The sequence below is a fragment of the Colletotrichum chrysophilum genome (assembly GCF_026319265.1).
Source record: "Colletotrichum chrysophilum strain AFK26 chromosome Unknown scaffold_79, whole genome shotgun sequence".
Taxonomy (NCBI): Eukaryota; Fungi; Ascomycota; class Sordariomycetes; order Glomerellales; family Glomerellaceae; genus Colletotrichum; species Colletotrichum chrysophilum.
This window is the reverse complement of record NW_026517366.1, coordinates 149,174-173,106: the sequence shown is the minus strand read 5'-3', so window position 1 is coordinate 173,106 and position 23,933 is coordinate 149,174. Positions and strand designations below refer to the sequence as shown.

Genomic DNA, 23,933 nt, shown 5'->3' with positions numbered 1-23,933 from the left:
ATGCGTGAGTCGTTGTCCCTTTTCTCCAGGTCTTGGCGGTTCCCCTTTTTCCTCTTTGTGCCATGTGGGATGCTTTAAGAGTCGATAGCGATACTCATCATGTGGACAGTGCTTGAAACTGAGCAAGACGACTGGTCTAGCTGACAAGGTGTTCTTCCCTGACTCGACCGACTATACGGATCGCATGAGTACATACTGGTCCGTCAGTGCAGCTCTCAACCCGTGGTGCATCGCTCAGCCATCGTCTGCCGAGGATGTGTCTGCCATCATCAAGACATTGGTCGCCAATGACTGCACATTTGGCGTTCGTGGTGGGGGTCACGGAGCCTTTGCCGGGTCGAACAGCGTTGAGGATGGTGTGACTATCGACTTTGGTACGTCGTCTCTTGATCGCATTAGGAAACTTCACATTGACACTTCCGAGGGTACATGAACGGCACCACCTACAACCCGGACACCAAGCTCGCGTCCATCCAGCCCGGTGGCCATTGGCAAACCGTCTACGACACCCTCGCGCCCCACGGCGTCGTCGTCACCGGCGGCCGGGCCGGAACTGTGGGCACCGGTGGCTTCATCACCGGCGGCGGCAACTCGTTCCACTCGGCATCCCACGGCATGGCCGCCGACAACGTGGCAAACTTCGAGGTGGTTCTCGCCGACGGCTCCATCGTCAACGCCAACGCGACCTCCAACCCCGACCTCTGGCAGGGCCTGAAGGGCAGCGGCGCCAACCTCGGCCTCGTCACTCGCTTCGACATGTACGCCATCGAGTTCCCCGACCCAACGAACCCCGTCATCTGGGGCGGCAACATCTTCTACGACCTCAGCTCCGGCCCGAAGGTCGTCGATGCCCTGGTAGACTTCACGGAGAACGTCTACAAGGACGAGAACAGCTCGTCCATCATGTACTGGGTGTACCTGCCCTCGGCGGGCGGCATGTTCCTCAACGCTGCGATTGAGAACGCCTTGGGCGAGGTGAGACCCACGGCATTTGATGGATACTTTGCCGCCGGCAACATCACGCAGGACACCACTAAGCTTGACCTCATGTCCAACGTTTCCAATGAGCTCGGCCAAGGTCAGCCTCCTGGTTTCCGAAACGCCTGGTTCACCTTGGCCTTTGACAATGACGCTCGCATCATCAACTACGCAGCTGACAAGCATTACACACTCGTTGCGGATCTGGAGGCGGCTGTCGGCGTCGAGTCCGGCTTCAACACCCTCTGCATGTTTCAACCGATCACCAAGTCTATCGTTGAGAAGGGCGTCCAGAACGGAGGCAACATCATGGGTCTGGACCATTACATCCAGAGGGGCAATGGCATCATGTTTCTGCTTACGTTCGCCATCAACGGTGCTGACAAGGAGGCGATTGCATTCCCTCTGATCAAGGCTTACATTGACGACGTGGAGGCCCACGCGGTCTCTCTGGGCGTCGCATGGGAGTGGAAGTACCTCAACTATGCCCACAAGGTGCAAGATGCCATTTCAACCTTTGGAGAGGCTGCTGTTTCTAAGCTCAAAGCCGCTTCTGCCAAGTATGATCCGACTGGTGTTTTCCAGAACCTCCGTCGTTCAGGGTTCAAAATTCCTGTCTGAAGGGTTCGGGCTGTCGAAAACTAACAAACGATTTTCATGATCATCCACATGACATGTAATATTCCAGTCACATAAAGTAGTGAAACGCGAGAATTCATCCATAATGTTTAAGTCATGCAACCTCAAAAGAAACGTGTCATCTGTTTCACCAGGCAGTGCAAATGAACTACCACCGAAGTTATTAATGGCCCCAACAACTTTCGAGTTCCTATCCAAGCAGTGTAGAAGTAAACTGGAGCCCGACTTGTAAACTGTCCTCATTGGCTGCTTTTCTTGTTCATTTCGTAAGTATTGAGATAACGGCATAAAACACCCGGCTCGGTTGAAGCTAGGAAAGGCATTAAAGACCACTGAGGCTTTACCACGACGCGCCTTAGCAAGTACCACGCGGCATGTCAATTCCAGACTAGGAGGGTCGGATGCAGAGGCATTATTGTCCTAATGTGAAAATTCCGAGTCGTCCTTAAGTAGTTTCCTATTTGCTGGCCTTCATACGTGCCCTGCAGCCCCTGGCCAGATCAGTCTCCTTGTTTTCCCGGTAGACTGCTACCGAAGAGCGACGAATCACAAGTTGACGCAGACACGACAGACATTTAATGGCCCGTCAGTGGAATTCCACACTCAGTCTCCAAGTCTCGTGCTTGGTCATGAGTTGCAAGTTGCGTTTGCGGAATGGCACTGCCTCGTCATGATTGTGTCTAGGCGAGTTGAAAACCAAACTTCCTTCGCAAGTCTCGTCATTATCACCGCTTTGGCTCGATCTATCTTTCACTTTTGTCCGGGGGTTATTATGACTCTCATCCGTATCGTAATAAACAAGGGGAGGCAAAAGGGAATTAACAGTACGTTTTGCGAGAGGAGGGCTCTGCACTTGGAGGGCAGATTTGGACATGGAGGATTGAATGCATTATTGCCTGTAGCCGAAAGCTGTTTTTGATGATCATCGGAAAGCTTATTTGAAAGCTTTTTATCCCGTCGCTCAAGACTGTTTCACATCCCCATCTGAATTGCGACTTCGAGACTAACCCTGTCTTCATTAGCACCAGCACTACACCATGATGCAATCATCGAACGGCAGTTTGATTGTCAAACATTACGAGGAACGACGACAATGGATTATAAAAGCATTAGAAGTCTTCTAAAAATGGCGAACGGCACAGGAATCGATCGAACCGCGCCATTGCCTCTTCGTACAACTGAGAATCAGCCGACAAGAATATATTGTAGCCATCGCCCCAGCATAAGACGCTATCTCAGCTAGGGTGCATTTCGGCATGTGGCGCATTATCTACCTTTGAATCTCTGTTCCCCACTTCCTCTGTCATATCAGTATCTGCGTAATCATTCCTCAGAAATGAGATGTGCGTGAGTTGGAGTTGAACCCTTTCATAGGCTCACGAGAAGACCTAAGCTGATCATCAGACTTCCAATCCTCCATGAAACGGAGTCGGAAAACATCACTAGAACTCGGCCATTCGCGTTGCAACGCTTCAACAGTCCCTGAGTACGCTAAATTCATAGTCCAGCAGCAGCCTTGGCAATCCTTCAGAGGTGGGAACACATGTGGCAGCTGGAGGCAACGCTCCTCATATGTGAATAACTCCGCCACATCTCCCATTTCTGCAAATACATGGTGCCTCTATTGGAAATTACTCCATCCTTCAGCTAGGTAGGTTAAAAGAATTCAGACTCTAGTCATGGATAGCGCATGTGCAGCAATAAAAAGGCCGGGCTGCCTCGAGGGTGTCAAAAGCGGAAGCATTATCAATACCAGAACAAGTCTTTCGCAGATTCGTTACTACCCCAGCCGTTTTGACGTTCTCTCGGGCTCTCTATCTTTCTCATCCAAAATGAAAGAAGTAACAAAATAAATGATAGGTCAGAATGATTCCTTTCCTAAGTTTCACACGGGTAGATTTTACTTCCCTGACCTTGCACTTGTCTTCACACGCGACAGTGAAGTATCATTCAACATCCGGTTTTTGATATGTGCGTCCTGCATCTCGGTCGTCCTACAGGTATTATCAGCCGTATCATACCTCATGATCTCTGGCCACAAATTTGTCATGTACGAATTGAATTTCGCAAGCACCTCTGCCACTAGATAAGCCAGAGAAATAGCCTGTCCCCATGAAAGTAGAAGGGAGCGGTGGGTTTTGCCATTGCTGATTCCAGCAAGAGGCATGCTGCAACAACCTCGACAAATATATACTCAGGCGTGAACCGGCAATGAACCACGGTACATACATCAACCCGACCTGCTCTTCATGCGACAGCGCACCGCAGTATATATACCATGTCACAACAGCACACTGAGTCGTAATGAATGTACGCTAATCGAAGATGGCGGCGTCGTGCGATTTCTAGGAGTTGTGCAAACACCGATCGAATGCTTCGTGACAACGTGCCTGCGAAGCCCTTGAAATCTGATTTCCACGAATACTCATCTTAATTAAGGAGTCATTCTTCAACGTCTTCATCTTCAAGTTATTCTCTTTAACGATGGCATTATTCATGTTCTAGGTAGCTGTTGCCAGACATTTATCCCAGGACCATATAATACTTCCACCTAGCTACACAAGAAAATCGCAAATCACGAAACCATAAGAGTCACACGTTCTGGAACGCTAATTCCATTTGGCTCTCGGTAGCAAAAGCAGACGGAAAATTCTCTTTTTTATAAATACTCAACTCACAACCTGTCTTCAGCAACCGCAACTCTTCAACCAACAAACATTCGCCCCACAATTCCTTCCTTCTCCGATTCTTCAACTCGGCCGTTCCGACTTACCCCGAGACAAAAACTCGGCCAGCCGAGCCAACCCCTCGGATTGCCGACGTTACCCGAGCACACAACCCGCACGCGAACCACCCCTCCGAGCCGAAACAGCCTCCCACAAGCGTGTCCAATCCGAGGACGGTGGTTCGCTGGGAAAGACGAGGCTGAAGTGGTTCGGGACATTTTTGGAACGGGCTTCTCGGCACGAGGCTATCGTTTTACCCCACGGGCCATGGCTGGCGAAACGCATCGGGGGAATTCGTCATGGGGCGGAAAGGATATGCCGTGACCAGGAACGCTTGCCACAGCTCGCTCACAATGCGCATAAGAAATCTTGGATACCCAGAGTTGAAGACGGAAAAAGGGAATTCATATGCTTTGCGTGACTCCTATGCTACGTACAACTTGGTACAACTACAATCTTCCCGCCGAGACCTCCCCCCTTCCCACCGGGCTCCCCAGTGTCCAAAAAAACAGAGAAAATTCTAACAGTTGTTTACCATCCTCCGCTTTTATGCAATTCGACCGCGTAGGTTGGTATCTATCTCTCGTCGCCCCCAAGTCGCGCCTCTTGTTTACGGAAACGGACCAACGTCTAATGTCGCAGGGAAAGGTCTTTGAGTTCGAGGAAAAAAAGGTCGGCGCCGAGGTGTAGGTTGTTGTGTGTGTTATTGTGTCTATAGCTACACATTATGGTGGGGCAATTTACAAGGTGTCCATCTTGTCGAGGATGGCCTTGGTGAACTGGTGGGTGGTGGCATCACCGCCCATGTCGCGGGTGCGGACCTTGCTGCGGGGTTGTTAGCTAGGATTTGAGGCAGGCAAGGGAGGTTGAGACTTACCCGTCGGCAATGACGCCGTAGATGGCCTGGGAGATGCGGTTGGCGTGGTCGTCGAGACCAAGGTGACGGAGGAGCATGGAGCCGGACAGGATCAGGGCGGTGGGGTTGGCCTGGTCCTTGCCCTTGATGTCGAGACCGACGTGACGGCAGCCGGGCTCGAAGACGGCGACGTCGCGGCCCATGTTGCAGCCGGGGACGATACCGGCACCACCGACGAGGGCGGCGCCAATGTTGGACAGAATGCCACCGTACAGGTTAGGCATGACCATGACGTCGAACTGCTGGGGGCGGGAGACGGCCTGCATGGAGGCGTTGTCGACAATCATGTCGTTGACCTCGAGGGTAGGGTAGTCGTTGGCGACGCGGTGGAAGGTGGAGCGGAAGAGACCGTCGGCCAGCTTCATGATGTTGGCCTTGTGGATGCAGGTAACCTTCTTGCGGTTGTTGGCAAGGGCGAAGTTGAAGGCGAACTTGGCGATGCGCTCAGACTTGGCGCGGGTGATGATCTTGAGGGACTCGACGACACCGGGGACGGACTGGTGCTCGAGGCCAGAGTACTCACCCTCGGTGTTCTCACGGATGATGGCGAGGTCGACATTCTCGTGGCGGGTCTGGTAGCCGGGGATGTTCTTGATGAGGGAGATGGAGGCGTAGATGTCGAGCTCCTGGCGCATGGCGACGTTGAAGGACTGGTGGCCGGAACGCTCGATGGGGGTGTGGAGGATACCCTTGAGGCCGAGCTTGTTGCGGCGGAGGGAGGCAACGGACTCGCGGAAGAGGTCCTCAGTCTTCTCGGGGGAGGTGGTGTTGAGGCCGGAAACCTCGACCTGCTCCCACTCGATGGGGACGTTGTCGGCCTTGAAGATGGTCTTGACGCTCTCGGCGACCTCGGCACCGATACCATCACCGGGGATCAGGGTGACCGTGTACTTTCCGCCGAACTTGGTGGGCTTGAAGATGTCAGAGCCGACCGTGGCGTAGGCGCGCGCGGGCTGCGCGGTGCGCAGAATCTGGAGGGCAGCGGGTTAGCCATGTCTGTCTGTGTGTTGATATGTTGGTTATGTGGCAGTGGGGAGCCGAGCTGTTGGAGCCTGTGATGTGTGTGTATGTGCATATTGGCGTCTTGGTCTGTCTGCCTTCTCCCGTGCGTATTCCCAGCTGATTCTCTTGCGCATGGCGTTATCAAGACATGGCGATGGTGCCGTGTTGTTGTCCTTTCTTCCCCTCCAACATCGGCCCGCGCTACACACAACCGGCCGAAAAAAACACTACACCACACACGGACACACCAGGCCTCGGCTCAATGGGGCGCCAATTGGGTCTCTTCACGTACCTGCGCAGTGCGGGCGGATCCTCGGGAAAGCATCGTGGGCGGTCGTGTGGTGCTTGGTGAGGGTATTCGGAGGGGAGAGGGTCGAACGTCAAAAAAATGGTTCGGAGGTCGGAGGAAGGAGAGGTGGTGTTTAGGTCTGGTCTGGTCCTATCTGCGAAAGGGAAGGAGTAGGGAAAAAAGAGTGGGATTTCTCGAGGTTGGCTCCTGCTTGTCCAGAGTTTGGTCTGCTTGCCTGGGTCAAATGCCGCACTGCAATGCCACTGCCTGCCACAAAAACTGCGCTGCAGGTGCCACCCGACCTGGACGGGCTTTCCTTCAGTGCCTTGAGGACCTGCACCTGCCTGGCTGCGACTGCCTTCCGTCAGTGGCGGCCGCTTTCAGCGCTCTGAGTGGCTGAAACCGTGAAAAAGCCCCGCTTCTTTTTTCCGGACGGTCGGAACAATGGAGGATGACATCCGCGGGAAAGAGCGACTGCGCTGCGCCAGAGGAAAGAGCCTTCACTGAATTCTCGGGAAGGGAAGGAACCAGACAAGGGGCACTATCCCCCTTTGGGACTAGCTAATGTCGACACTTCCTTCTCGGCTGAGCTCCGGATGTGGAGGGGGAAAGCGATTGTCGCTATCACGTGTCCTCCCGTCGTCTGTTCTTTCTTTGTTAGTCGCTGCTTCTGAACTCAATTGGCTCGTTTGAAACACGTGGGAAACAATTTTGCGCTGCTGTGCTGATTGGGCCTCGACATCTAATCTGATTGCATTGCATCGCGATGGCCTCCTTGAGGTCGACATCTCCATCTCCAGCATCCGCCACTCTTGCCGGACACTGACTTCCCCGCCATCCCGCTTCTCCACTCTGTTCTGAGACCGCCAAGTCGGCCTTAGTAACCCCAGCACGTAATTGCGATAATTGCGACACCATTTCGGCCGAGCTTGCTTCGAGTTCATCAACACCAATGAGCCACCCCATCGTTGCAAATTGAACAAATAGCTGTGAGTACCTTGAAGCTTAGTGTAGATTTGTTCTCTTTTCTTTTCAAAGTAAATAAGAAAGAGAGGGAAAAAAAAACAAGCCTATTATATTCACGGTTCAAAAGTGGAAAGGAAAATACCAAAAAACTGTGATAGCCGCTTTCCACTTTCCCACAGCTATGTCGCAACCCGTCGCACTGTAAAAGGAGACATGCGGCACCTCTCGGCTGCTGAATATGCTATTCAATAAGAGATCGCCGAGATTTTCTATGCCTGTGCGGCTACATTTTATGTTTACTCAAGTACGCGTGAGGAAACGACGGTGACGATGATAACAACAGTAATAGCGACGATGAGGACAACATTCATAATAACGATGATAACAATAACGACGGTAATAATGAAATATCCTTGAACATTTGTTCTTGGCAGGTTGCTTGTTTCATTGGATGTTGATTTAGCAGTATTACATCACAACTGTTTTGGACGCATCTAAGCCCTTACCTTCACCAAACACTCAATGGAATAATTAGTGAGTCTAACTATGAGTTGATATTGTCCCTGGCTTTATGCTGATGTTCTACAGTTCATTCATGAAGAATCGTCCCTAGATAAGTCCGCGAAACCGGAGCTTGGAGATTTGTTAGTCGAGACTTTTCAGATTGAAGAGTATCACCACGTGAGACAACCGGCCACCGAACCGCAATTAAAATTAATCATGTATTACCACAACGAATACTATGACAATGCGGCTTCCTTGAGCTCCGTCTTGATCAACAGAATACCGTTCGTCGGCATACCGCTTTTGTCCAACACCCTGATGAAGCGGTATCCAAGTCTCAGTCTGTCCAGCCGCACACACGCCCACGCAGTCATGACATCCGGCCCAATAATATCGTTCATCACCACGAATGACAAGAACGCCAACTCGGGCACGACACCTTCCACATTCAAGAACTCAATCACCTCGCCGCCAAAGTCTGGGCTGGTGCCCCTGCTCTTGCTCGTCTGGCCGCTGTATCCGACCTGCTTCACCTGCTCTCCGCCAGTGCCTTCGCTCACCATCGCCGCCAGAGCATCTGGCTCCGTGTGCAGGCCGACCTTGACGTACGGGATGAACTTGGCAGGATCGTCATCCCTGTTCAACAGAGGAAGATTTTGCGCCGCGAGGACCGTAACAGCGATCCGATCGAGCGTCTTACCGACAATCTTTGATCCAAACTCTTCCTCTTCCCCCTCATTGCCATTCGCCCCATCATGCTGGCGATAACCCTCCGGCTTCAGCACATAGCCATCAGACCCCGCAAACATGCCCTCATTCAAGATCATGCCCACATCCCACGATTGCCAATTCAGCGCAACAACCTGCACACCCGCCCTCCAAAACGCTACAGGGTCGAAGTTGGACGAGTCCACCCGCATACCATGCGGATACGTGCGCATCAGGAACGCGCGGTTGTGCATGAACAACGCCCGCGGCATCCGCCTCTGGATCGCAAAGGCCGCCTTCTCGGACAGCGAGAAGATGTGGTTCGGCATCGAGGCCTCGAGCTGCTCGAACGACTTGAACGTGATGCCGCGCGTGTGGATGCCCAGACGGCTCAGCCGCGACGTGACCTTGGGCGGCTTGACCTTTTTCGTCTTACGCTCGTTGCCTTCCGTGACGACCTCGAACATGCTGCTGTCGTCGTCCAGACTTTCGGCGGCGGTGGTACTGTCGGCGTCGTCCTTCTCGTCTTCGGGGACGTACTTGACCTTGACCAGAATCTTTTTCCGCAGCTGGTCCGGCGACGGCAGGGCCTCCGGCGTGCCCGTGGGTGCGGGCAGGAGGTATTCTCCCCACAGCTCTTCCATGATGTCGACCATGGCGCTTTGTTGGAGAGGCGTGCAGTGTACCTCCAAGCTGACGATGAGTGGCAGGTCTGAGGTGGCGAAGGCGTAGTCCCTGACGACTCGACAGACGTCGCGGAAGAGGACCTCCTTCGTCATGGTGAAGCCGTGGAGAACGCGGGGCTCTGCTTGGATGATGTCCGACAGCCTTTCGTCGACAGTTCTCCCATCTGGATCGACAGGCTCGAACTTGTTCATCATCCACCGGCCGACCTTCATAACCATTCGATCTCTGAAACCGATATTCTGAGGAGCGGCGTCGGTGGCAGCAGCTTCTGATTTCTCAGACGTTTCGGTCACTTCTGTGTCAAAGCCGGGTTTGTACTGTTCCTTCCCGTCCCACACATCAATCTCAATGCATCTACACCCGCGCAGAAGGACGTCCTTGTACGCATCGGTGCTCGAGTCGCTTGACAGCTGGTTTCCGGTGAGGTAGGTATTGTGGCTCGAGCTAATGAAGTAGCTGCTCAGCGGCCACGAGAGGTCCTGAGGCGGCGCCACCTCTAGCATGTTCCCGCATGGTGAGGACACGTACTTGATCAGGTCAAATATGTCCAGCTCGTCCTTGTCGACGAGGTAGCCCGCCGCGCCGTTCGGGTCCTCCGCCTGCACGTGCTGCATGAAGACGCTGAGCTGATCCCGGGTCCATTTGTCGCTTGAGCCGGCATACTTGTTGAAGAGCTGGGAGAGGTGGCCGAGGATGGACTCGTCCAGGGTCTCTTGTACGCCGCTGGATTGGTCACTGGAATGGCCTCCGCCAGCTCTGCGTTGCTGCAGCGAAGAGTGGTCCGACATGGCTGACGACGTGCTGAAGGATGAACACGTACAGAAAAAAGTCTTTGAGCGTTATCGCAAGTACATCTGGAGCAACAAGACAGATGCCATTTAAATAGAGTCCGCGATGATTCGTTGTACTGTATCTTGATATAGTCCAGGGGTGTTAAGCCACAGTTTGGACCCCATCGTGCCGGTGGGAGGGCGTTACCATCCTTGGCACACCGGTAAATTGCCGACTTGGACGCTCCACAGGCCAATCGGTCTCGCCGTTACCAAGGCTTAGCTTTCGAGTAACGTTGTCGGGAGCATCTCCTAATTTGTAGTTCAGACATAGGGCTGGCTCGAAGGAAAACTAGCTTTCGCGACCCGCGGGAAGCAGGAACCTAGCCAGCACAGATAAAGGTTCGGAGCGACAACTAATCAACAAATTCTATTGCTAGGGCTGGCTTTGTTCAGCCGCACCGAGTGGAACGAGCTGTAGCGGGTACTCTATGACAATTGCTAACGGAACCCACAAAATGAGTACGCATCTGGACTTATTTTGCGGATTCTAGGGACGATGCTAAGTCGCTAAGCCCTGACCGCTAAAGACGGCAAATCTAGGCAGAATCTTGGCTTTCACGTGGTGAAAGGGTTGTACATAGCCCCAGTATCATCCGCCACGGCCCTCAACTTCTTGTTCTGCCTCCTCAAGTACGTCTTAGAAGTGAACGCCATACAGAAAGTCAGACCTGCGAACACGATTTGAAGAATCATTGCCATGGTGTATCTCGGCGAGTCGCTGTCCGGGAAGAAGTAGGGAGAGATGACGTTGCCCAGATGGCCCATGATATTGACGATGGCGCCGCCGGCAGCGCGCTTTTCGGGTGTCTGGCTGAGCGTTGAAACTGCCCATGTGTAGACTAGTGCGTTTGCTGAGAAGCTGCCGGTGGTGTAGAGAAATGCTGCGGTGTATCGAGCGGGCGTGTTGAGAGTTGCGACCGAGATGACGAAGCCGGTGATGGAAAGGCAGTTGTTGATCATGATGTGATATCCTCTTTCCTTCTTACTGTCCGAAGACCACGCCACGCAGAACGAGACGATGGTACCGACAATGTAAGGCGGAGCAGTGAGTACGAGAGCCATGGTGCTGCTGCCGAGGCCGAAACCACGGACCATTGTGGGGAAGAAGTTGTTGAATCCGTAGGAGGATGTCATGAAGATGTTCATGAAGATCTGCACAATGAAAGAGTTAGTGATGATCGAGAGCATGGCTCGGTGATCGACTTACAAAGATGTATGTCTTGACATCCGTCCACGCCAGGCGTAGCCCATGCCATACGGTCAAATCGGTGGGTTCTTCCACCCGGTCATCCTCGATGCGAGCCACTGCGATTCTTCGCATCTCCTCGGTCATCGACCACATCGCACCTCCGGTCTTCGAGTGAGGATAGTTGGGCAAGATGAAGAAGGCAGTCAGTGCAAAGAAGGCGCTAAGTGCTGCTTCTAGTATGAAAAGCCACTTCCAGCCGGCAATACCTGCTGCGCCTGACATGCCTGAGAAGACCCCAGCGGCGATCAATCCCGAGAAAGCTTGTGCGAGAACAAGGCCAGAGTAGAGGAGCGCGGTACGAAGGGCTAGCTCTCTGCGAGTGTACCAACATGACATCAGATAGACAGCCTGCACCAGAGTCAGTACTAAAAGACCAGACAAGTGGTGACTTGTCATGACGTACACCAGGAAATAGCGGTGCCTCTATGATTCCGAGAACGAACTGAACGGCGAACAGCTCGCCGGGGCTCGACACGCCTGCAGTGGCGGCTGAGACGCCAGACCAGAGAATTGCGCAAACTGGAAGGTAGACAGCTGGGCGCACTCTGGTGATGAGCATGTTTGAAGGCAGCTGCGCGAGCATGTATCTGAGAAGGGTCAGATAAGTTGGCGCGCTGCAGCCATGGTGTTTACTTACCCAACAGTGAGCAGGGCTACCGCGGTGCTGTAGTCCGTGTTTCCTAAGTTAAGGGTAGCCCCGAAGTCATCATCAAGACGCGCCTGGCTATTTCTCAAAGTCAGTTTTTCGAAGATCTATACTGGAATTTGGCCCATACGCGATGTTGGTCCGGTTCAGGTAGTTAAACATGTAGAGGATCCACAATTGAGGGAGCAAGGTCATGTCCAGCGTCCGGACGATCTTGCTTTGTTTCGCTTCCCAGCCGGGGATGCCCAGCGCTCCAACAGCGTTCCGCACACAAGCTCCTTTTCCGTTCTCGGATTGCTGAGTAGGTACGCTGTGGAGGTTGACAGCTTCGCTAGTGACTTTTTCCGAAGCTCCCATGACGTCTCGGGGATCTTGGACCGCAGGCGGAGTTGGTAAGTTATCGTTGGGCATCGGAAAGCGCTACGAAGAACGCAAACAAACAAGGACAAGACGGAGAGGGAGAGGGAGTAAACGGACGACCGAAAGCCATAAAAGTTGAGCAGTCCATCTTTGCTACCTTTTTAACCTCTCAAATCTTCCCCACACAACCCCAGATTGCCTCCGCACTCGTCTCCGCGTGGCCCATCTGCGTTGGAAGATTTCCATCTTAGATATGAGAATATTATTCGCTTTCAAAACATTGGCGCCTTTGCAGGATTGCTTGGTTTGGCTTGGGACTTTGCGGGGTTTCCTTGGGTATTCTTGGTACCAACACATAATTTTCATGGGCACGAAAATTGGGATGACATCACGGCATTGTGAGAACCTCCGTTGCATTCTCGCCCAGGAGTTGACAAGAGTTGGCAAAGGGGTTTGTGGACACGAGCGAGTCTGGGGTGCGGGGTGTTTGCATGGTGTTGTTTGGTCAGCCAAGAGACCAAGACTCTGAAGTCCCAACCAGGGATGATGCCAAGGGGGCAAGGAGCCTCATGTCAGCCGCTGACGTGTAAGATGCGGTGAAAAGCATCTCCGCAAGAATCGTTTTGCACTGACTAAGGCACATACGCCGTCAAAAGCAATGAATAGGAGCGTTATCTGGGGAGAACGGCAAGCGATGGATGTTTTCTGAGAATACGAGTTTAACAGAGTACACCTTATCAGAAGAAGCTCAACATTCTCGTCGCAAAAGAGGGAAATACCACTGTCCCCTGTCTCCTGGCAACTGGCGCCCTCTTCACATACTCCATTGGCGGAGGTTTCTCTGTGACCCAGGCCATCCTGGCCCTCGGGTATTTCCCCGTGAGAGTCATACGGTTGTCGAAAAGGTACGCCTACAGGCGGCAACCCACGAAGAAGAGAACTTAGAAGGAAAGAGCAATAGCGTGCCTAGCTGAGGCTTCTTACGGGTAATTGTTCAATATTTTTAGGGTCGCTTTCCGTCGGGGCCTGACGCCTTATGTGTTAACATCTTTCCTCTTCGCCCTGGAGAAAGTTCGATGAGATGAAAAGAGACGTCGGCCGTCTCTTGTCTAACACGCAGGTAGGGGAGTTTGGCGAGGAAATAGATATCGTGGATATTGTGTCTCTCCAATGAGATCATGAATTCCTCTCAAAACTTGTCAGCTTAAGCGTTGGATACGGCACAGTGGAGCATCTGTGGCGCTACTAGGTGTGGCCCTTCTTCGGAGTCGTGGACGGAGATATCTAGCTAAGTTCTAGAAGTCACATACATGTTAGTTGCGATATTGGTCACGGCCCGTCCAGTCACTCTGGAAAAGCCCCCTTATATTGGTTTCAACTACCCTAACTTGTGCCCGATGTGCAACCGCGTGGACAGTATGCCTTCCTGGATTACGGCGGGCACGACCAGACCTCAAGTAGCCCTCCCGTTGGCGCAACCGGACATCGTCGGACAAGTCGATGCATCATCGACGCATCCTTTAGGGGCATCCAACCGGGCACTATGAGGCCATTAACATTTGTGTAACAAAACTTTCCGGCTAAGGGAGCTATGACTTACGCATGAAGACTGGCAGACACCAGGGGTAGACGAGCAGCAGCTAGCTCCAGAGCCGGGGTTGTTACCCTTGGGACGGCCAATGAGCTTGGGGTGCTCTGAGGAATCAGACTGCAGAACAGCGGGGTTGGCCATCGCCATGGCGGCGAAGAGGGCAGTAAGAACGATCTTAGCGTGCATGTTTAGTGTTGACACAAAGTGTTTATGAGATATGTTTCTTGTGTGGAAATGGAATGTTGTGCTTGTAGTGTGAAATGTTGTGCTTGCAACAAGTGAATTCAGACGCCCAACTCGCCGTCTTTTATGTCGGCGAGTTCGGCCTCGTCGGAGGAATCCCATCCATGCACTCGTCCATATTCACTCGTGCTTCAAAGCCCATCAAAACCACGCAGCTCGTTTCGCAAGCTGAATGCGAGCCTCTCGGGTCGATGATATCCACAAATATACAACGTTGCGGGTCGCGGAGTTTCGATGAATAAGTCCGTCAATATAATTGAGTTTTGAAGATGATCCAGGCGCGAGCGCAGTGTCAATTGTTGTCGATGTCCTGCTTTACTCTGGTTCGATCGGGCTGCAGTCTCTCTTCTAATGCTCAGGACTTGCAAAGAAGCGAAACGTTGAATAACCATTCGGATCCAGTCACATGTTATCCTCGTGATGACGACCGTATCATCAGATTTCGAATTAACTTCAATTCTCATATTAACCGCATCATTTATTTCATCAATACGGGACGAGTACGGAAGCTGAAGCGCCGCCTGAATCCACTTCGGTACCAGGCGGCACAGGAGCGTCCATCGTTCGGTCTCCGCGGAGAGCTTTCCACAGATATTGCGGACCCACCAGTTGCACTGGGCTGCCGGCCAGCTTAGTTGAACAGTTCAGAACCGGGGATAACAACCACATTGTCAATGTCTTTGCTTCGCGTTGCAGTTGTTTACAGCGACCCGGTCAAAACGATCGGGGTACAGCTTGTCATCTTTTCCGGCTTTCGGGTTCGAGGGGCATACAGCACAGCAATTCGCCCTCTGTGCTTATAAGGTTTGCCCCCTGGGCACCTATGCAAGCGACGGCCGGCGAGTATTAAAACTGTCAACCCTGGAAATCCGTTTTCTCTACAGCAAGAAAAACCAGCGCACGATTTCGTGCTCGTCCACACTCTCGAATACCCTTCCGCAACTGGTCGACGCAGCGCCGGAAGGGCAAGAGGTATGCGACGTGCTTCCCTCCGGTCGCAGATACGAAGGGCGCGGGCAGGAAGAAGGACCCAGGTAGAAAGGAGTGCGCCGGTAGGAAGGAGGGTGCCGGCAGCGGCGGGTCTTTCCAACTCCGCTCCGGGAGTTTTGCTGGAGACACCGGCTGGAGTGGGGCCCGGAACGGCTCTGCGGGGCCCCACTCTTACGAGCGGATCATCGGCCAACTTCACCAGGTTCATGTTTGGAATGAATAATGAATTAGAGAGCGTAGATATTATTGAGGTGGCATATGAAGGGTATTATAGAGTGGTCTACGAAGCCAGAGTTTACCATGTTCCACCGGGGATTGCGATCTCAGTGCCGTAAAATGCGCCCGAGGCACCACCAAGCTCCAACGCGGCGTTGATCACACCACCGAAGCCTTCTCCGGCAATCAGACCTGATTTGAGAGTCAGTTTTGTTTTATTCAGTGAATCAAGTTCTGGTTGAGGTTATCTTACCTGCGGCAGCCGCGAAGCAGTGAGTTTCGAAGTTCTTGGGGAAATACTTGCGCCACCACCAAGCAGTGATAGCTCCGAACATAATGGCATTGGCATAGCCAGAATCGGGTCCCAGAACCCAGGCAACACCGATGGACATCCAGTTGGGAAGGTAGTCCCTGTACTTGGTGCGGTTGCCCACAAGGTAGAAGTTCTTGAGGGCGGCTTGCAGGACACACACCACACCCATCACGATCGTGAAAATGCCACAAGAACGAGTAATAGGAAGTTGAGGAAGGGTCACAGCTTCCGCTACAGCGCGCCAAGCCGTTACCGAAGGCGCTGCATTTACCGGGTCAGCTTGAAAATCCAGGAAAAATGAGGGCGAAAAACCTACCAAGAAACGCGCATTCTTCTGTTGCGTCAAGTTCATGCCAGATGCATGGGTACGCAGCCATGAACAGTACGAACACTCCTGGCGCTAAGAACACGCTAACGAGTGCACCGATGGCCTGTGCGTAAAACTGCAAGTGGGGCGGGGTGCGAAGAAGGAAACCAACACGGAAGTCGCTGACAAGAGCAGTAGCCACGTCCGCAGTGCCAGAGGCAATACCACCAGCAATGAGGTTGATGCGCTGTGCATTGTGCATCTCAAGTCCTTGTCCCTTTGTGACACCGCCGAAAACCAGCTGAGAGGCCTTGGCAGAAGCAGTCAAAGGAGTGCAGTCGGTGACGGCACCTCCGTGAATGCTAAGGAAGGCAAAGAGAAGACCCAAGATACAGGCAAGGATGGCGAGGCCAGCGTTCATGTGGAACTGAATGTGGCAGACAATGCAGGCCACAACGACAAAGACAAGGGTACCAGTAGCCCAAACCCAGGCTGGGACTTGCTGGCTGGGAGGAGCAAAGTCCTCAACAAGACCATCGGCAGCATCAGCCTTAGCAGCATGCTTGGCAAGGAATTCGTTCGACTTTCCCTTGGCTTGGAGGCGGTTGTTGATGCTTCTCGCACCGGAACGGAAGGCAAACTTGGCACCGTCGAGGATGACACCAATGTGGAGGACGAACTCAGCCATGGAGTAGCACACCAAAACCATGACGCCGGGCCACAAGAACCAGTAGCGGGGAGAAGGAACCCAGTCAGGCTCATCGCTGATAGTCATGCCGTTGAAGGCGACTCTGTCGTGCCACTTGGGGTCGTCCGGAGCTCGGGCAACACCGACGGCCTCGCCGTACTTGACCAAGAGAGGGCCGACGAAGCCCCAGGCGAAGAAAGTTCCTCCCCACCAGGACCAGGCGGCGTTCAGACCGACGAGCATGCCGGAGCCGAAGAAGGCGGGGGTGATCTGGATGTACCAGCCCCAGTTCTCGATGTTCATGGCCCAGTTCTTGTAGCCGCTCCAGATGTAGAACCAGGTGAAGATGTGCCAGTTGTGGAGGATTCCATCCGCGTACTGGGACACGACAATGTGAACCAGAGCACCCACGAAGGTGTATCCGAGGGTCTTGATCTTCTTGACAGCGTCCGCAGCACCGCTGCCGACGGCGTGCATGGAACGAATAGTCAGGGCAGTCGCAGTTGCTGTTGCTCTTGTCAGCGGATGCTTGGGAGTTCAGCACAGTGAGTCCAACTTACGTGTGGGGAAAACAAGGTTCAACTCGCGAGCAACGTTGATGACGAAGAACTTGCGAAGAGGAACCGCAGCGAAAAGGCCAAAGAAGGCGCAGACGACAGTGATGGTCAAGATGCGGCCAAAGTCCTCACGGGGGTTGTCGGACATGAGGTTGAGCTGGTACATGGCCGGGAGAGCCGCGACGAAGAGACCGGACATGCCACCGGCACCGGTGGCAGATGCTTGAATGATGGAGTTCTCCTGGGGACCGAAACGGCCTCCGAGGATGGGCATGTGCGGGACCGTCTTGGCTAGGACTTGAACGATGGCATAACCTAGAGTTCGTGTGTTAGTTGAGTAAGTCTCTCTGCATCACCTGTACGGCAAGACATACCGAAGATGGCACCGAACATGGTGGCGGTGAACGAGAAACCGGTCTTCAGACCGAGGTACACGTTCGAGGCATTGACGAGAGAACCGAGGATGATACCCGTCAGAACGGCACGGATGGTGAAGGGGTTCTCCTCAGGCTCGATGCCCTTGACCTCGGGAAACGGGCTGAAGAGATCCGTGATCTGGTCGCCATCGCTGAGCTCGCTCTTGAGATCGTCAATCTGCTCAGAGTGACGGATCTTCTCGGTGACGATGTTGGGGTCGTGAGCAGGATCCACAGAGGGAATCTGCGTCTCGGCCTGGATGGGCCCGGGGATGGGGTTCGTGGCCCCCATGTTGACGAGGTTCGTCGAGGTTGGTGCTTGTCGGATTCAAGTCGGCACACCGGCTGGCTGTGCTGGCTGGCTCTAGGCAAAGAGAGACCTGGCTTGATGTCAAAAGAGAAGCGAAAGCCCTCGACGGAGGCGGTGGTCTGCAGGTCTCTTTTAAGAATTCACGGCTGGAGCTCCGAACGCATACCGGGGACCGCCGCCATGCAGCAACTGACCATCCGACCCTTCTAGGGTACCAGGGCCATGGAACTTTTGCCTCTCATGGGGGTGGCGGCTGATACCCATGGCGGGCGTCGACGACAACCAACGATCGTAATGGCGATTACCAGATTCCGCAGGTGGTTTGGGGAATCACCGAGTCTGGACGGCCGGCCGAAATCCGAGGAGCAAAAGGGCCCTGGCGTGCCAAGGCCGTTATCGATCAGCAGAGGGGGAGCCAATGTGTTCCCCAGTTGTCGAATAGTTTATTTGCTGGGTAATCTGTGAGTCGATTCAATTCCCAAGAACCACCTCATCGATTGGCAGAACAATAACCTGATGTGTCATGACTCTCTGCCCGCGACCAGTCAGGAGGCACGGAATCGGGATGGGACATGTCTCTGTCGAGCAGCCCGTCCCCATCCCTGCGGCGCGAACGTCGCAGATCAAAAGGTCCTGGGGCCACCCTTCCGGATCACAGAATCGGCTCGAGAATGGAGGGCTGGGCGGCGCGAGGTCGACCTCCCGTCCGCCGTCGCGGTTGGTCGGTGCCGTCGACCAGCGTCAACCAGCTTCCTTATCAGGAGAGGTCGATGGACCTGTGGCCCCGGGGGAGGACTCCGCTTCTGCTGCAATATCCCGGCGACAACCCCCGACTCGGACGTCTTGGCCATGCCGCCAAGGGCTCCGCCAAGCCGCCTATATATTGTGGTTCTCCCCCTCCAACTCGTCAAGTGAGCGGTGGTTGTCGGCGAGGTGCCTGTTCGCCATTCGACTGTGCCACGGCTCGGCGCAGAGAGGCAAGACATGTCAAGCACTCTTGGAAGGGCGGCCGTTGCGACGCCGTGTTGGCATTCCATTTCCCCCTTGCCAACCAAGAGAATCAAAAGTTCGACCAGAGGTTCTTTTGCAGCGCGCCCGTCTGGGCAACCTCTCGGCCGGATCTCTTGAAGCGGTTGGCAAAGGCTTGTCGCGGTTTGCCGCTGCTGTTCCCCAGCCAGCGCTGCTGGCCATTGTTTTTCCTTCGCGGGAATCGGAGAACGGCCGACAAGTGGGAGAGTTCCGAGTTTTCCCCACAGCAATACTACGCGCGCCGATTGCGGATAAGATGAGTAACGAACGTTACTCAAGGTACAGGTCGCACCCCCGGCGGCACTTTTGTGAGCACCAGCTGATCTCAGCAGCCGTGTTGGAACCCATCTGTTGGACGTGTTGAATGCAGAGACCGACAAACATTTCCACAAACGGCGCTACCGCATTGTGTTCTGTCTGATGGCTCCCTGCAAATCTCGATTCCAGACGACGGTCGACGGGCGCTTCTATCTCAAACCTGGGTCCTACACAGTGACCATCAACTGACAATTCCCACTTATTTCCGTTTCGCTGGAAATGCCTGCTTGGACGCATCCTGAACACTAGGCCTGGGCTTCCTCCAGACTCCCGCCCCCATCTGACGGCAGGCAAACGAGAAAAGGCAGCCAATGCGCCATTCCGTCCTTATCTGGAGGTAGGCCCACAAGCTTGTTGTTGGCCCGCGGTTTGCCCCGATCAAGGGGTGTTGGTTGGGTCACAGCGCGGGTTGGACGACATTCCCGCCAAGACGGCCCATATGGCCCGCGCTGGAAGACCGGGGATTTGCTCTGAACGAGGGGATGACTTTGCTTTTTTCGAATTCGCTCGGCAGGTGGGATCATGTCAAAAAGTGCACACACAAACCCACACCACCACACGCGCCCGCCATCTGTGCAGGTGAGCTCGTGACATGCGGACTTCCATACCAGCAAAGGGTAGGTGATGCGCGCGCCCTGCACTTCAGCCGCTCGCTTTTGCGCAGGTCCCTTTGGGTATGATGGGAGTCAGCGTGCGGCATCTGGATTCGCCTTCTGCTCTGGGGTGATTGGTCGCGATGATAGCCTTGCCCGTTATGGTTATCCAAGATCTGCAAAAGTTCCAGCGTCTTGGCGATTTGCGGGCACTCGACTGGCTGCCTGCTTGGACAATGAGATATGCATGACTGCCTCGGTGATTCGTATCCGAATTGGTTGGTCCAAGTAAACGATCTGAGTGTCTACTGCCAGGGCAGGCAACTTTGCGAAATGGTGGCCACCATCTTCGCCCGTCAGACGCCCTGCCCGAACTTTGAGCTGGCTGGGCTCGTCAGGATGAGACGAACCACCCATCATGAGACAAAAGATCACTGCATATTGCAGGTGCCCGTCTTGGATGTTGAATGGAGTGTTGGTCGGTTCCAGCCGGTGGGAAGCGATAGGCTGCATCTCGGGAGTTCGCCATTGGGTCGGTTCAGATCTTATCACAATCGTCACGCCACCCGTGGCAAAAGGGCTGACTTTCTTCACTTCTGATCACTTCCAACATTGTTCCTCCCATTTGATGGTTTCAGCAATGATCTGGCATGTCCAAAAATCGCATCATCAGTTGCTTTTGCTTGTCTTGGAAAACGAAACAGGCTGCACGCCACCCGTGGCGGGAGTGTCTTGCCAGATGGATGATCACTCCAGCATTTGTTCTCAAACCGATATCATAAGCTTTTCCTCATTCGCACCTTTCACTTCCAACTAAACCCATACGCCCATCGCTCTCATATCAGAAAGAGACTTGCCGATTGACTGCCCGTTTCATTATCTTGGTCATCTATCTTCCCGCGCTTGCATTGTTGGTACATCGCTCATGCCTTTCATGTAGATGAAATTCAGCGTATGCCTTTCCTCCAAAGTTTATGTGCACAGAGACCCGGTAATAGCCACTTCACCTGAATACACATCTCTTCCGGACCCCATCTGTTGTATGACATGACATTCTGGTGCCCGAAACCCTATCGATGAAAAGCGGAGAAACAGCCGGTGAAATTTGTTTGGTCAGGCGACATCTAGATGCCACCACCCGCACCTTCAACGGGGCTTGTACCAGGACTCGAGTTTTGCCCCTGACAAGCAGGTTATTGTTCAGAACATGAAGCTCTTTAGATATCCTTTTCCAGCAGTCACATTCGGACCGAGATCGTACGACGACAAAGCCTATGCTCTGAATATTCTTGACGATGTTTGTCGATTGTTCGTAGCACCAGCCTAAATATGAATGATGAATCTCGAGCGAGGCGGAATAGAAGCCGAGTCGCTAGTGCTGCTCACGGCGTTGTTCATCGCACCGCTACAAGGGTTCTCACTTGCGTAAATCACATCAATTCTACATCTAGATCATAAGACCCGCACGGAGAGATGTGATCGATAAGGTACAGATCAAACCCCGAGGTGCTTGAGACACCGACCATATCAGGCAGAAATAAGTATCCACGGTCACTTTGCCGCGAGACAGTGTATCATGATCACCGCCATTGTGATTATTTGGATCGGAAATATCAGAAACGTGGCGATGCGCACGACCTGGCTGAGTCTAAGGACAGTTGGACAGCAGGCGGATACGACATTAGCATAGAGCCAACATGCAATTCTTGCTAACGATGGCAAAGTTATTGGTACAGCAGTCGGACTAAAGACTACAGTGCCACAGCGAAGAGGAGATAGTCCACTTACGGAAAAGAGGTCTTTAGTCATGTCAAAAAATATTGCTTACTCATTCCGACACTCAAGTTGAGGTCTCGGGAGGAGCCCCTTTACTCGGGATACCGATGGTGCAGATATCCACTCCCGGCTTCGGCTATGTTCGCAGCCACGGCCCGTCAGAACTTGGGTCCGTATGTTTGACCAATGGGACAAACGAGTTGGGGCGAAATGGTTTGACTAACTCTATTGAAACACCAATGCCGATCAGTCTTGGAAGGGAAATAGTCCCAAATGGCGTCAATGAGCTGAGCTGGCAAATTTTCATCACCTGGTTTATGTTTGCCTTCTAAAGGGTAACCAAAAACCCTTAGAAATAGCATCAGGAGATTGTGTACGAGCGATGATGGAACGCAGAAGTGAAATTGTCTCGCAAAATAGCCGAAAGTTGTGACGTTGGACAATGGGTTTCACCGCGTTCCGGCTACTTCAAAAGTGTTCCGATTGGACCTTCACCGTCAGAACTCACGATGATCAAGGGCTCGATGAGGCTCTCTGTTGCTTCTGAAGTGATGTTCTGTTGACTGCAACGCGCCTGTGAAGTTACACCGATATCATTTTCGCGAAAATATTCTGAACATCATGCCACATCGTGAGGCAGCCTATGATATGTATCATATTATACGAGTGTATATAAATACTTGAGGGGTAGAGGGCCCAATATCTCGTTGATGTTCTATGCCAACAACAAGACGCGCATCAATCAAAGTACAGCATCGAGGAGCTCCAAATTCCTCTTCATCCTGCCGAACGCAGCTATCACCAACAGACCAAACAATCATGCGTTTCTCAACGGGCCTCGTCTGCCTTGTCACAACGATCTTCTTCACTCTCGGGATCGCCTTGCCAACCGAGAAAGACCCTACAAGATCCTCCGAGACCCTCCAAGTCACTCCAGCAAAGGACGAAGTCACCCGTCACTTCCGTTTCCTCAACAACATCACCCCCAGGCATGAGAATCTGAACGAGAACCTGGATTCGATCGCATCGTCGTCAAGCGCAAAAGCCCCTCCCAAATTCAAGGTCAAGTGTACTGCTCCGTACTGGTCATACTTCTATAACTGGTGGCCGTGAGTCTCCTACCAAAAATGCCCTGCTGTCATGAGAAAGGCCATGCTGACGATTGCGGAGTACCGTCAATGAGATGTGCGCGTTTACGAACAATACTCTCGACAAAGGCGGCTTTATAGGACAGTGGCAGCGCGGTGAGGCCATCGTTGGGGAGTCCAGAAACGTGACCATGGAATGGCAACCGAAGGGCGACGGCTCAGGCTGCCAGGATACCTGTACTGCAGCTTTCAACAGATTTGTCACGGAACCTTCATGTGAGTGCATTAGATCATCACCCTCAAACCATCAAAGCATGAGCAACATCGAACTGACACGATTCCAGGCCACGAGGAGGGTTTCTGGATGAACGAGAAGGGCCGCCTTGTTATTGACGGCTGCGGCGTCGCAACGTACAATCTCGAGTTCGATATTGGAGCTCCGACACTCGAACATGGCAAATCACTTTGCTGGAACGAGCCAGTTCCACCATCATACAAGCCTGACAAGGATGTCACCCGGCGCTTCTGTGAGGAGGCTGTCAGATACGTTGTAGATAAAGACAACCATTTTGGCAAAGACCAGACGAAAGTCGGCTACTACTGGACCGATTATAACCGAGACATTTGGGCTCCTGATAGCAAAGCCAAGCTGTACGATGTCGGGTTTGTGCATTTCTGGATTAAGAGCAACATTGATCAAGGATCAACATGCCCGGAGAACAGGAAAGTGGACGACGAGGTCGCAAACATGACGGTTGACCAGTGTGTCTCCAACATGGATTGGGCGGAAAATCAAGCTTGTGAGTGGCCGCCTCAAGAAAATTCATTATGACTGGAGTTGACATTGCTGACATTTGATGAATTAGGCGGAGCGCCGCCTGGCGTCTCATACGGTGGGCGATATTGGGCGGATTGCTTTGAGTGGGGGATGAAGGCTTCGGGATATGATGCAATGAAGAAGACAGATGCTAGATCGCTTATGGACGCTTGATGCG

The 23,933-nt window shown here is 53.1% G+C and overlaps 7 protein-coding genes across 7 annotated transcripts; 2 read left to right on the top strand and 5 right to left on the bottom strand.

The window, feature by feature from the left end:
- Nucleotides 1-1,599, top strand: COL26b_008790 (uncharacterized protein; the record flags this gene model as incomplete). The annotated part of the gene is made up of 3 exons (XM_053181538.1): nt 1-4; nt 141-374; nt 425-1,599. 3 exons carry the CDS (start codon nt 1-3, stop codon nt 1,597-1,599), a joined length of 1,413 nt encoding a protein of 470 aa, XP_053034549.1.
- Nucleotides 1,600-5,083: 3,484 nt separating this feature from the next.
- Nucleotides 5,084-6,586, bottom strand: IDH1 (isocitrate dehydrogenase (NAD(+)) idh1; the record flags this gene model as incomplete). The annotated part of the gene is made up of 3 exons (XM_053181537.1): nt 5,084-5,168; nt 5,221-6,230; nt 6,554-6,586. The coding sequence occupies 3 exons, from the start codon at nt 6,584-6,586 to the stop codon at nt 5,084-5,086; spliced, it is 1,128 nt and encodes a 375-aa protein (XP_053034548.1).
- Nucleotides 6,587-8,256: 1,670 nt separating this feature from the next.
- Nucleotides 8,257-10,203, bottom strand: COL26b_008788 (uncharacterized protein; the record flags this gene model as incomplete). The annotated part of the gene is made up of 1 exon (XM_053181536.1): nt 8,257-10,203. One exon carries the CDS (start codon nt 10,201-10,203, stop codon nt 8,257-8,259), a length of 1,947 nt encoding a protein of 648 aa, XP_053034547.1.
- A 600-nt stretch (nt 10,204-10,803) lies between these two features.
- COL26b_008787 (uncharacterized protein) lies at nt 10,804-12,500 on the bottom strand (the record flags this gene model as incomplete). The annotated part of the gene is made up of 5 exons (XM_053181535.1): nt 10,804-11,400; nt 11,456-11,845; nt 11,901-12,084; nt 12,135-12,221; nt 12,274-12,500. The coding sequence occupies 5 exons, from the start codon at nt 12,498-12,500 to the stop codon at nt 10,804-10,806; spliced, it is 1,485 nt and encodes a 494-aa protein (XP_053034546.1).
- Nucleotides 12,501-13,707: 1,207 nt separating this feature from the next.
- COL26b_008786 (uncharacterized protein) lies at nt 13,708-14,280 on the bottom strand (the record flags this gene model as incomplete). The annotated part of the gene is made up of 2 exons (XM_053181534.1): nt 13,708-13,791; nt 14,104-14,280. The coding sequence occupies 2 exons, from the start codon at nt 14,278-14,280 to the stop codon at nt 13,708-13,710; spliced, it is 261 nt and encodes an 86-aa protein (XP_053034545.1).
- Nucleotides 14,281-15,622: 1,342 nt separating this feature from the next.
- COL26b_008785 (uncharacterized protein) lies at nt 15,623-18,116 on the bottom strand (the record flags this gene model as incomplete). Its single annotated transcript, XM_053181533.1, has 5 exons — nt 15,623-15,735; nt 15,797-16,117; nt 16,173-17,357; nt 17,412-17,723; nt 17,783-18,116. 5 exons carry the CDS (start codon nt 18,114-18,116, stop codon nt 15,623-15,625), a joined length of 2,265 nt encoding a protein of 754 aa, XP_053034544.1.
- A 4,553-nt stretch (nt 18,117-22,669) lies between these two features.
- COL26b_008784 (uncharacterized protein) lies at nt 22,670-23,770 on the top strand (the record flags this gene model as incomplete). The annotated part of the gene is made up of 3 exons (XM_053181532.1): nt 22,670-22,959; nt 23,021-23,214; nt 23,283-23,770. 3 exons carry the CDS (start codon nt 22,670-22,672, stop codon nt 23,768-23,770), a joined length of 972 nt encoding a protein of 323 aa, XP_053034543.1.
- Nucleotides 23,771-23,933: the final 163 nt, after the last annotated feature.